Source organism: Oncorhynchus keta, chromosome 32, assembly GCF_023373465.1.
Source record: "Oncorhynchus keta strain PuntledgeMale-10-30-2019 chromosome 32, Oket_V2, whole genome shotgun sequence".
NCBI classification, from domain to species: domain Eukaryota; kingdom Metazoa; phylum Chordata; class Actinopteri; order Salmoniformes; family Salmonidae; genus Oncorhynchus; species Oncorhynchus keta.
In genome coordinates, this window is record NC_068452.1 from 15,239,434 (window position 1) to 15,252,059 (window position 12,626).

The following is a 12,626-nucleotide window of genomic DNA, read 5'->3' on the forward strand; positions in this document are numbered from 1 at the left end:
TGAGCAGGGGGACCTTGCGGGCGCCGCAGTACTACATGAGTGACGTAATTTCCGGTCACAACTTGCAGACTTGTTTACGAGTTGCTGTGAGTTTTGTTGCCAACCTATTTTGCTACCTGACAACTTTACTGTTTTTACTTTTTAATTACCGTCTATATTTTTGTTTTTTCCTATATTTTCGTTTTTTCCCTCAACTTTTTCACTCCGGACGCTTTATCTGGACACGGTTCGTCAGGACCGCCAACAGCCGAAGCTAAGTAGTAACATTAACATGATGCCTTCTAATTGCAGTTTCTGTACTCATAATATACAGGAGAACGATCGCCTTCTGGCGAGGATAGCTGTGCTACAAGCCCAGCTTCAGACGCAATTGTTAGGCAAGGGTAATTTCAGTGTAGGAAAGGATGAAACAGCGTCTGTGCCACCAGTAAGTACAGATAGTAGTATAAATCCCCTGGCACAGTCCCCGCAGCCGGACAACTTTCCCACGGTTTCTGGAAGGAAATGCTGTAGGAATGCTCAACCGGTGTCGCTCATTCAGCCGACAGAAACTTTCAACCGGTTTTCCCCATTAAGCAGCGAGTCGGAGTCAGATGCCGAGTCTTCTCTGGTCTCTACTCCTCCCGTTACGGGGTCTGAGACGCCGAAGCTTCCCACCATTAGCTCTGACAAATTGAAAACTCTAGTCATTGGCGACTCCATTACCCGCAGTATTAGACTTAAAACGAATCATCCAGCGATCATACACTGTTTACCAGGGGGCAGGGCTATCGACGTTAAGGCTAATCTGAAGATGGTGCTGGCTAAAGCTAAAACTGGCGAGTGGAGAGAGTATAGAGATATTGTTATCCACGTCGGCACCAATGAGGTTAGGATGAAACAGTCAGAAGTCACCAAGCGCAACATAGCTTCAGCGTGTAAATCAGCTAGAAAGATGTGTCGGCATCGAGTAATTGTCTCTGGCCCCCTCCCAGTTAGGGGGAGTGATGAGCTCTACAGCAGAGTCTCACAACTCAATCGCTGGTTGAAAACTGTTTTCTGCCCCTCCCAAAATATAGATAGATATAGATAATTGGCCCTTGTCTCTGGACCCACTCACTGTCACACTTTGGACCTAGTTTTGTCCCATGGAATAAATGTTGTGGATCTTAACGTTTTTCCTCATAATCCTGGACTATCGGACCACCATTTTATTACGTTTGCAATTGCAACAAAGAATCTGCTCAGACCCCAACAAAGGAACATCAAAAGTCGTGCTATAAATCCACAGACAACACAAAGATTCCTTGATGTCCTTCCAGATTCCCTCTGTCTACTCAAGGACGCCAGAGGACAAAAATCAGTTAACCACCTAACTGAGGAACTCAATTTAACCTTGCGCAATACCCTAGATGCAGTTGCACCCCCAAAACCTAAAAACATTTCTCATAAGAAACTAGCTCCCTGGTACACAGAAAATACCCGAGCTCTGAAGCAAGCTTCCAGAAAATTGGAACGGAAATGGCGCCACACCAAACTGGTGTGTAATAAAGCCTCTCTTGAAAAAGCCAAACCTTGACCCTGAAAATATTTTAAAAACTAAATCGGCCTATATCAAATCTTCCATTCCTCTCAACATTTTTAGAAAAGGCTGTTGCACAGCAACTCACTGCCTTCCTGAAGACAAACAATGTATACGAAATGCTTCAGTCTGGTTTTAGACCCCATCATAGCACTGAGACTGCACTTCTGAAGGTGGTAAATGACATTTTAATGGCATCGGACCGAGGCTGTGCATCTCTCCTCGTGCTCCGAGACCTTAGTGCTGCTTTTGATACCATCAATCACCACATTCTTTTGGAGAGATTGGAAACCCAAATTGGTCTACACGGACAAGTTCTGGCCTGGTTTAGATCTTATCTGTCGGAAAGATATCAGTTTGTCTCTATGAATGGTTTGTCCTCTGACAAATCAACTGTAAATTTCGGTGTTCCTCAAGGTTCCGTTTTAGGATCACTATTGTTTTCACTATATATTTTACCTCTTGGGGATGTCATTTGAAAACATAATGTTAACTTTCACTGCTATGCGGATGACACACAACTGTACATTTCAATGAAACATGGTGAAGCCCCAAAATTGCCCTTGCTAGAAGCATGCGTTTCAGACATAAGGAAGTGGATGGCTGCAAACTTTCTACTTTTAAATTCGGGCAAAACAGAGATGCTTGTTTTAAGTCCAAAGATCTTCTGTTGAATTTGACAATTCATCTTAATGGTTGTACAGTCGTCTCAAATAAAACTGTGAAGGACCCTTGGCGTTACTCTGGACCCTGATCTCTCTTTTGAAGAACATATCAAGACCATTTCAAGGACAGCTTTTTTCCATCTACGTAACATTGCAAAAATCAGAAACTTTCTGTCCAAAAATTATGCAGAAAAATGAATTCATGCTTTTGTCACTTCAAGGTTAGACTACTGCAATGCTCTACTTTCCGGCTACCCGGATAAAGCACTAAATAAACTTCAGTTAGTGCTAAATACGGCTGCTAGAATTTTTTTTTATCATATTACTCCAGTGCTAGCCTCCCTACACTGGCTTCCTGTCAAAGCAAGGGCTGATTTCAAGGTTTTACTGCTAACCTACAAAGCATTACATGGGCTTGCTCCTTTACCTATCTCTCTGATTTGGTCCTGCCGTACATACCTACACGTACGCTACGGTCACAAGACGCAGGCCTTCTAATTGTCCCTAGAATTTCTAAGCAAACAGCTGGAGGCAGGGCTTTCTCCTACAGAGCTCAATTTTTATGGAATGGTCTGCCTACCCATGTCAGAGACGCAAACTCGGTCTCAACCTTTAAGTCTTTACTGAAGACTCATCTCTTCAGTGGGTCATATGATTGAGTGTAGTCTGGCCCAGGAGTGGGAAGGTGAACGGAAAGGCTCTGGAGCAACGAACCGCCCTTGCTGTCTCTGCCTGGCCGGTTCCCCTCTTTCCACTGGGATTCTCTGCCTCTAACCCTATTACAGGAGCCGAGTCACTGGCTTGCTGGGGCTCTCTCATGCCGTCCCTGGAAGGAGTGCGTCACCTGAGTGGGTTAATTCACTGATGTGGTCATCCTGTCTGGGTTGGCGCCCCCCCCTTGGGTTTTGCCATGGCGGAGATCTTTGTGGGCTATACTCAGCCTTGTCTCAGGATGGTAAGTTGGTGGTTGAAGACATCCCTCTAGTGGTGTGGGGGCTGTGCTTTGGCAAAGTGTGTGGGGTTATATCCTTCCTGTTTGGCCCTGTCTGGGGGTGTCCTCGGGTTGGGGCCACAGTGTCTCCTGACCCCTCCTGTCTCAGCCTCCAGTATTTATGCTGCAGTAGTTTATGTGTCGGGGGGCTAGGGTCAGTTTGTTATATCTGGAGTACTTCTCCTGTCCTATTCGGTGTCCTGTGTGAATTTAAGTGTGCTTTCTCTAATTCTCTCTTTCTTTCTCTCTCTTGGAGGACCTGAGCCCTAGGGCCATGCCTCAGGACTATCTGACATGATGACTCCTTGTTGTCCCCATTCCACCTGGCTGTGCTGCTGCTCCAGTTTCAACTGTTCTGCCTTATTATTATTCGACCATGCTGGTCATTTATGAACATTTGAACATCTTGGCCATGTTCTGTTATAATCTCCACCCGGCACAGCCAGAAGAGGACTGGCCACCCCACATGTGCTTTCTCTCATTCTCTCTTTCTTTCTCTCTCTCGGAGGACCTGAGCCCTAGGACCATGCCCCAAGACTACCTGACATGATGACTCCTTGCTGTCCCCAGTCCACCTGGCCGTGCTGCTGCTCCAGTTTCAACTGTTCTGCCCTATTATTATTCGACCATGCTGGTCATTTATGAACATTTGAACATCTTGGCCATGTTCTGTTATAATCTCCACCCGGCACAGCCAGAAGAGGACTGGCCACCCCACATAGCCTGGTTCCTCTCTAGGTTTCTTCCTAGGTTTTGGCCTGTCTAGGGAGATTTTCCTAGCCACCGTGCTTCTACACCTGCATTGTTTGCTATTTGGGGTTTTAGGCTGGGTTTCTGTACAGCACTTTGAGATATCAGCTGATGTACGAAGGGCTATATAAATAAATTGTATTTGATTTGCAGGATTTCAGTCCTTCACGGCGTAGTGTGTTACCAATTGTTTTCTTGGTGACTATGGTCCCAGCTGCCTTGAGATCCTGTGTCGTTCTGGGCTGATTCCTCACCGTTCTCATGATCATTGCAACTCCCCGAGGTGAGATTTTGCATGGAGCCCCAGGCCGAGGGAGATTGACAGTTCTTTTGTGTTTCTTCCAATTGCGAATAATCGCGCCAACTGTTGTCATCTTCTCACCAAGATGCTTGGTAATGGTCTTGTAGCCCATTCCAGCCTTGTGTAGGGCTACAATCTTGTCCCTGACATCCTTGCTGAGCTCTTTGGTCTTGGCCATGGTGGAGAGTTTGGAATCTGATTGATTGATTGCTTCTGTGGACAGGTGTCTTTTATACAGCTAAGAAACTTAGATTAGGAGCACTCCCTTTAAGAGTGTGCTCCTAATCTCAGCTCGTTACCTGTATGAAAGACACCTGGGAGCCAGAAATCTTTCTGATTGAGAGGGGGTCCAATACTTATTTCCCTCATTAAAATGCTAAAATTTTGACATGCGTTTTTCTGGATATTTTTGTTGTTATTCTGTCTCTCACTGTTCAAATAAACCTACCATTAAAACTATAGACTGATCATTTCTTTGTCAGTGGGCAAACGTACAAAATCAGCAGGGGATCAAATACTTTTCCCCCCTCACTGTATACCACCCCTACCTTGTCAAAACACAATTGATTGGCTCAAAAGCATTAAGAAATTCCACAAATTAATAAGGCACACCTGTTTATTGAAATGCATTCCAAGAGTGTGCAAAGCTGTAATCAAGGCAAAGGGTGGCTCTTTGAAGAATCTCAAATCTATTTGTTTAACACTTTGTGTTACTACATGATTCCATTTGTGTTATTTCATAGTTTTGATGTCTTCACTGTTATTCTACACTGTAGAAAATAGTAAAAATAAAGAAAAACCCTTGAATGAGTAGGTGTTCTAAATCTTTTGACCGGTAGTGTATGCTGCTGCTACTAGTATATGCTGCTGCTACTACTACTGTCTATTATCTATCTTGTTGCCTAGTCACTTTACCCTTACCTACAATGCATTCGGAAAGTATTCAGAACCCTTACCCTTTTCCACATTTTGTTACATTAGACTTCTTCTAAAATGTACTAATAAAAATCCTCATCAACACCACTGATGAGTTCTGACTATAAACTTGAAATATTTTTAATTATCAGGTATCCTATTGAAATATTGAGCGCCATAGTCTAGTTTCCACACCAGAAGTGAATGGTTACCTGTATGCTTGGAATGTATTGAGTAAAGGAAGTGCAATCACGTGGCAGGCACTTATAAGGGTGGAGAGCTGTGGTTTTGTGGAAGGGGGCAGAGGTCAGATCAGGTCACATTATGGGAGAATGAACAGTTTATGGCCCGCATCACATACTTTCCTGCCTAGCAATAACGATGTCATATTTCGAGAAAAGGACGACGTCACCCGAATTGGGTTATTAATACTACCACTGGTGGAACCATGTCTTTATCTTATGCCGTTGAATGAACTTGGTTAAAGCTTTACTAATTGTCTGCGAGTTATACTAGGTTTACTACAGAAATAGCTTATTTACATAACTATTCAGACCTTTTGCTATGAGACTCGAAATTGAGTTCAGGTCTGAATACTTTCCTAATGCACTGTATATGTACAGTACATGGCTACCTCAATTACCTAGTACCCCTGCACATCAACTGGATACTGATACTCCCTGTATATATACATTTTAAGGCAATGCATCGCAGTGCTAGAGGCATCACTACTTGTTCGATTACAGGCTGTGTCTCACAGCCGGCCGTGACCGGGAGACCCATGAGGTGGCACACAATTGGCCCAGGTCCGAGTTAGGGGAGAGTTTGGCCAGCCGGGATTTCATTGTACCATCGCGCAATAGAGACTCCTTGTGGTGGGCCGGGCATCTGCAAGCTGACCTCGGTCGCCAGCTGGATGGTGTTTCCTCCGACACATTGGTGCGGCTAGCTTCCGGGTAAAGCGAGCAGTGTGTCAAGAAGCAGTGCGGCTTGGCAGGGTCGTGTTTTTGGAGGACGCATGGCTCTCGACCTTCGCCTCTTCCATATCCGTAGGGCAGTTGCAGTGATGGGACAAGACTGTAACTATCAATTGGATATCACAAAATTGGGGAGAAAAATGGGGTAAAAAAATATATATATAAAAAAGGTTTTTAAAAAATATACACTACTGTTCAAAAGTTTGGGGTCACTTAGAAAATGTCCTTGTTTTTCAAAGAAAATGTTTTTTTTTGTCCATTAAAATAAAAAATCCTACAATTTTGTTTCTGGTGTCCTTTGACAGCTCTTTGGTCTTGGCCATAGTGGAGTTTGGAGTGTGACTGTTTGAGGTTTGAGGACAGAGAAGCCTCTTAAAGAAGAAGTTATATATATATATATTTATTATTATACAGTGGGGCAAAAAAGTATTTAGTCAGCCACCAATTGTGCAAGTTCTCCCACAAATATAAATATATATATATGCACACACACACACAAACTTTAACTAGGCAAGTCAGTTAAGAACAAATTCTTATTTACAATGACGGCCTACCAAAAGGCCTCCTGCGGGGACGGGGGCTGGGATTAAAGAGAAAAATACATTAAATACTGCTATCACACTGCTATGCTTTATCTTGGCCAGGTCGCAGTTGCAAATGAGAACTCTCAACTAGCCTACCTGGTTAAATAAAGGTGAAATAAATAAAAAATACAGGACAAAACACACATCACGACAAGAGAGACAACACACTCGATAAAGAGAGACCTAAGACGACAACATGACATGGCAGCAGCACATGACATCACAACATGGTAGCAACACAACATGACAACAACATGGCAGCAGCACAAAACATCGTACAAACATCATTGGGCACAGACAACAGCACAAAGGGCGAGAAGGTAGAGACAAAAATACATCACACAAAGCAGCCGCAACTGTCATTAAGAGTGTCCATGATTGAGTCTTTGAATGAAGAGATGAAACTGTCCAGTTTGATTTATGGTTGCAGCTCATTCCAGATGCTAGCTGCAGCGAACAGAAACGACGAGAGACCCAGGGATGTGTGTGCTTTGGGGACCTTTAACAGAATGTGACTGGCAGAATGGGTGTTGTATGTGGAGGATGAGGGCTGCAGTAGATATCTCAGATAGGAGGGAGTGAGGCTTAAGAGGGTTTTATAAATAAGCATCAACCAGTGGGTTGCGACGGCTATACAGAGATGCCCAGTTTACAGAAGAGTATAGAGCGCAGTGATGTGTCCTATAAGGAGCATTGGTAGCAAATCTGGTGGCTGAATGGTAAAGAACATCTAGCCGCTCGAGAGCAACCTTACCTGCCGATCTATAAATTACGATCTATAAACTCTGTAATCTAGCATGGGTAGGATGGTCATCTGAATCGGGGTTAGTTTGGCAGCTGGGGTGAAAGAGGAGTGATTACGATAGAGGAAACCAAGTGTAGATTTAACTTTAGCCTGCAGCTTTGATATGTGCTGAGAGAAGGACAGTGTACTATCTAGCCATACTCCCAAGTACTTGTATGAGGTGACTACCTCAAGCTCTAAACCCTCAGATGTAGTAATCACACCTGAAGAGAGAGGGGCGTTCTTCTTACCAAACCATATGACCATTGTTGTCACGAATATTACCGAAAGTGGCTCCCCTTCTTGTTCGGGTGGCACTCGGCGGTCGTCGTCACCGGTCTACTAGCTGCCACCGATCCTTTGTTCTGTGTTCATTTGGTTTTGTCTAATTGGTTTCACCTGTTCATTGTTTGGTTGTTAGGGTGGGGTTATTTAAGTTTGTTTAGCCCGCTTCTGTTTGTCCTTGTTCTTCTGTATTTGTGAGAGTGGTTAGTGTTTTGTTGGGTTTTCTCGCTGTCCTAGTATTTCACATAAGGGTACTATTTTGTTTTAAAATTACACCTGTGTTGGGTATACTATTTTGTTCCTGTGATTTTTTGGACATTAAAGCGTGTTTTTTCCCGCATCCTTTGCTCTCTGCGCCTGACTCCACACCCATTCACTCATTGAGCGTTACAATTGTTTTGGAGGTGTTCAGAACAAGGTTAAGGGCAGAGAAAGCTTGATGTGGAGCATTTAACACAACATCTGGGGAGGGGCCAGCTGAATAGAAGACTATCATCTGCATATAAAATGGATAAGAGAGCTTCCTACTGCCTGAGCTATTTTGTTGATGTAAATTGAGAAGAGCGTGGGGCATAGGATCGAGCCTTGGGGTACACCCTTGGTGACAGGCAGTAGCTGAGACAGCAAATGTTCTGACATTGTACACTGCACTCTTTGAGAGAGGTAGTTAGCAAGCCAGGCCAAATACCACTGAGAGTAGGGCTGGGCAATATATAGAGTTTTTTCAATATATTCAGCACGATATGGAAAATGCCTGTATCGCAAGAATCAAGGTTCTGTTATGTTTTACAAATGCAGCATCTCACTGTCTTTTCTCTGTCAGCCCAATGACGAATCATGTCCAAATTGCGTGACAACACGTTACAACAAATTGTAACCACGCCAGAGAAGTGTAGTGGCGGTAAGCGTTCCAACAAAATGGAAAGTGAGGAAGTGAGCTTAGCCTCTCATGAGGATGAAATCATCCCCAAAAAGGACAGCAATGTTTTTTTCATTAATATGGAAGTGGTTCGGGTTCAAGAGGTCTGATGTTCAGCAAACGAATGTCCTGTGCAAAATGTGTCGAAAGACAATTGCTACGAAAAGCAGCAGTACAACCAACCCCTTCCATCACCTGCAACTGAAACATGCGGTGGAATGGAAGGACTGCGTGAGACTACGCAATGCCAATTCCAGTCACCCGATTCCGAAAACGTCTTCTAAAAAGACAAACTACCATAAAGGCATCCTTTTCAAACATAATCCCTTATGACAAGAAAAGTTTGAGGTGGAAGGAGATCATGGATGCAGTGAAGTATTAAATAGCGAAATATATGGTTCCAAATCTTTACAGTAGAAAAGCCAGGCTTTAAAAATCTGCTAGGTACAGTTGGCCACAAATATCTGCTGCCAAGACACAGATATCATATGGGTGAAGTCTCAAAGACTCTCTGGCATCGTGGAAGATGAGCGAAGACCAGCAGGTGTGCATGACAACTGACAGCAGGAGCAACATGATAAAAGCATTGCGATTGAACAACTGGACCCGCCTGCAGTGCTTTGGGCACAGGCATCACCTCACCATCGGTAAGTGTGACATTGGATAATTAAAGTGCATTCAAAAAAGTTATGTTCAGTCTAGCTGTAGGCTAATGTGTTAGTAGTGGTGTCATTCTGCCAATCGAATAGGAAATAACCACAGGCTGTTTTAATTATAACAACAAATTAACTAAATTAATACATTTCAATCAAAATGATTATATAAATTACATATTCAAACAGCTAGTGGTCAAACATTCCTAAACAATAGAATAGAAGTGTGGGTGTGTGTTGTTAATTTGTGTTGTTAATTTGTTTTGCACAAATAGGCCTTGAGGACTGTTTTTTATTTTAATAAAGAAAATCCAGTTAAGAATTATGTCTTGGCCTTTTTTAATTTGTTTAGAGAAAACAAGAAATCCAGATATATATTGTGAATCGTCCACACCTCTAAAAAAAATATAGAGATATTACTTTTAGGCCATATCGCCCATCCCTACCTCAGAGACACCAATACTCCTTAGCCGGCCCACAAGAATGGAATGGTATACTGTATCAAAAGCTTTGGCCAAGTCAATAGAAAAAGCAGCACAACATTGCTTAGAATCAAGGGCAGTGGTGACATCATTGAGGACCTTTAAGGTTGCACATCTATAACCTGAGCGGAAACCAGATTGCATACCCGAGAGAATACTATAGACATCAAGAAAGCCAGTCAGTTAATTATTGACAAGTTTTTCCAACACTTTTGATATACAGGGCAAAATAGAAACAGGCCTATAACAATTAGGATCAGCTTTAAATAAATAAAGAATCGTGGCTGCCTTCCAAGCAATGGAACCTTACCTATTGAGACGATGTCCCCGGGGACTAGTTCATCACTGGACACAGGCCTCCACTTCCTGTTGCGGTAAACCTGTTGGGAAACATGGGCACAAACGTGTAAATATCAGGGGCCTGTTCAGTAGGGAGAAAATGTTTTGACACAGAGTAAAACAGGGAGGTACTAGCTACACTTGATCAATAATAAGAACACACAAATACGTTATTTTCTGTTTCAAAACACTTTACACGGTGTGCCCTACTGAACACGACACAGACAGATCAATATAAATCCAGATCAAATCGATAATTTGGTAAATGCAGCATTTCCCAAACTAGGGATCGAAAGACTCCTACATGGGCGGCAGGTAGCCTGGCGGGTATGAGTGTTGGGCCAGTAACCGAAAGGCTAAAACTGAAAGGTTGCTGGATCGAATCCCCGAGCTGACAAGGTAAAAATCTGTCGTTCTGCCCCTGATCAAGGCAGTTAACCCACTGTTCCCCGGCCGCCAATGACGTGGATGTCGATTTAGGCAGCCCCGCACTCCTCTCTGATTCAGAGGGGTTGGGTTAAATGCAGAAGACACATTTCAGTTGAATGCATTTCAGTTTTACAACTGACTCGGTATCCCCCTTTCCCCCTATTGTGGCTCTAACTTGTGAACGATATGGGCTATACGCTATTATGACCTGCAAGCTAAGACTCTCAGGAACAAGTATGTGTCTTCTGTTTCCCTCTACCACGCACAAAAGCATGACTCGTTAGAACCGAGTGGACAGAACCAGCCACCAAATCAGACTGGGGGGGATATTCTGGGGGAAAAGATTATCATAATTGAAAGCATGAATGGTGTTCTTTTCTACAGAGATCATACACAATTATTGGCTGATGATCTTCTGATGCATTTCAATCACTTCAAACCATACTTCTCTCAGATTGAAGTACTGCCAAACTTATTTGCCATAGACCCAAATAAAAAAGTAAATATTGGCTGTTGATTACATCATGCAAAATAAGTTTACCAAAATGGGGTCTCAGCCCAAAAAAGAATAGGAACCCCTGGGTAAATGAGTCTGATGCTAGTATATAATGGAAGTCAGGGCCTTTGTTCTACAACTCTAGAATAAAAAGGCTCTGGTGAGAACTTGTTGATCTGTACTTGAGCAAGAAGAACAGGCACCTGTGCATGTATCATATCATCAAATATCAAACGACATGATAATTTCCAATAAAGATACTGTAGTTCACCTGGATCATGTAGGGTTTGTTCCCCATGCGTCGTATCTCAGACATGTTCCTCATTTGCTGTTGTACCAGAGAGGCTTCGAAGGCTAACAGCATGAAGAGAGTGAACACGCTGTAGTACCAGTACTCATCCAGACACCACAGACCAACACAGAACACCTGAGGAGAGGAGAGAGAGTGCGAGCGTCCATCTGTACACCTGTTGAGCGGTACTTTGCTGGCCTGGTTGACGCATCAGCATCCACCATAGTTGCTAGAACTGTACTGGAAAGGATCATGTGAAAAGAAAATATCTGAGCTTGTGCAGTACGGTTCAGGTTTGCACGATAGTACTGAAAGGGTATTATTATGGAGTCAATACTATCCCATATGCCCTTAAAGAGATCAATATAGAAAGTGAAAGAGACTTGAGTGATTTTACTACGTGTCATATTACTAGACAAAACAACACGCAAATATGCAAGCACGCGCACACATACCTGGAAGACGAAGAAGGGAGCGGTGGCTCTCTCCCTGAAGAGTTCCAGGAAGTCCGGCACCACCATCTCAGCGCGGTTGGTCCCATAGCGCTTCTCGGCGGAATGCAGGTCTGTCTCCTCCTGGTAGCCTCGCCAGGCCTGGAAGAAGCCCATTGGCTGTCTGACGGGGAACGACACGGGGAGGAAACACTTCCTCTCCTTGCTGTCGAAGATGTAGGAGATCTTCTGGAACTCAAAGGAAAGGATTCCCTCACCGTTCTCATCCTGAGGAGAGAGCAGGAGAGAGAGAGAGATAGAGAAAGAGAGCAAGCGTGTACATGAGTTAAAACACACACACAAAAATGTGCCATCCAAAAAGCAGTATAACTGACTAGCATTGAGATGTTAAGAGGACCATTCTAACACCATGCATTGCCCACAAGTTTCAACCAGTGTACCTGGGTCATGTTCAGCACAGCACACCGTAGCAAAACGTTTTGCAACAGTTACAAACGTTTTCTCACCATTGAACACAACCATGGGTTAAGTAAACAAGGTGTAGGCCAGGGGAACAAGGCAAACTCACCCTGTCTCTCTGCAGTTGTACCAGCTCAGCAGAACCATTGTTGGGGGTGGGTATAACCTTAGCCAGGGTGGCCTTATGTGGGTCTGGCTCCTGTTTATACACATAAATTCACATACTCTGAAAGACACAGCCTTATAATCAAGGCAAAACTTTCTGGACAAGGGCACAACTCTATTACACATC

At 43.6% G+C, this 12,626-nt stretch overlaps 1 protein-coding gene across 2 annotated transcripts in view; it reads right to left on the bottom strand.

Annotated features, from left to right (window-relative positions):
- LOC118365086 (endoplasmic reticulum transmembrane helix translocase-like) overlaps window positions 1-12,626 on the bottom strand; it is a 35,941-nt gene that overhangs the window by 22,678 nt on the left and 637 nt on the right. For both annotated transcript variants that reach the window (XM_035747027.2, XM_035747025.2), the window contains exons 2-5: window positions 12,444-12,533; window positions 11,879-12,142; window positions 11,403-11,558; window positions 10,178-10,247 (exon numbers count right to left, since the gene is read on the bottom strand). In XM_035747027.2, the coding sequence (XP_035602920.1) occupies window positions 10,178-10,247; window positions 11,403-11,558; window positions 11,879-12,142; window positions 12,444-12,533 (580 nt within the window). The remainder of the gene's footprint in view (window positions 1-10,177; window positions 10,248-11,402; window positions 11,559-11,878; window positions 12,143-12,443; window positions 12,534-12,626) is intronic.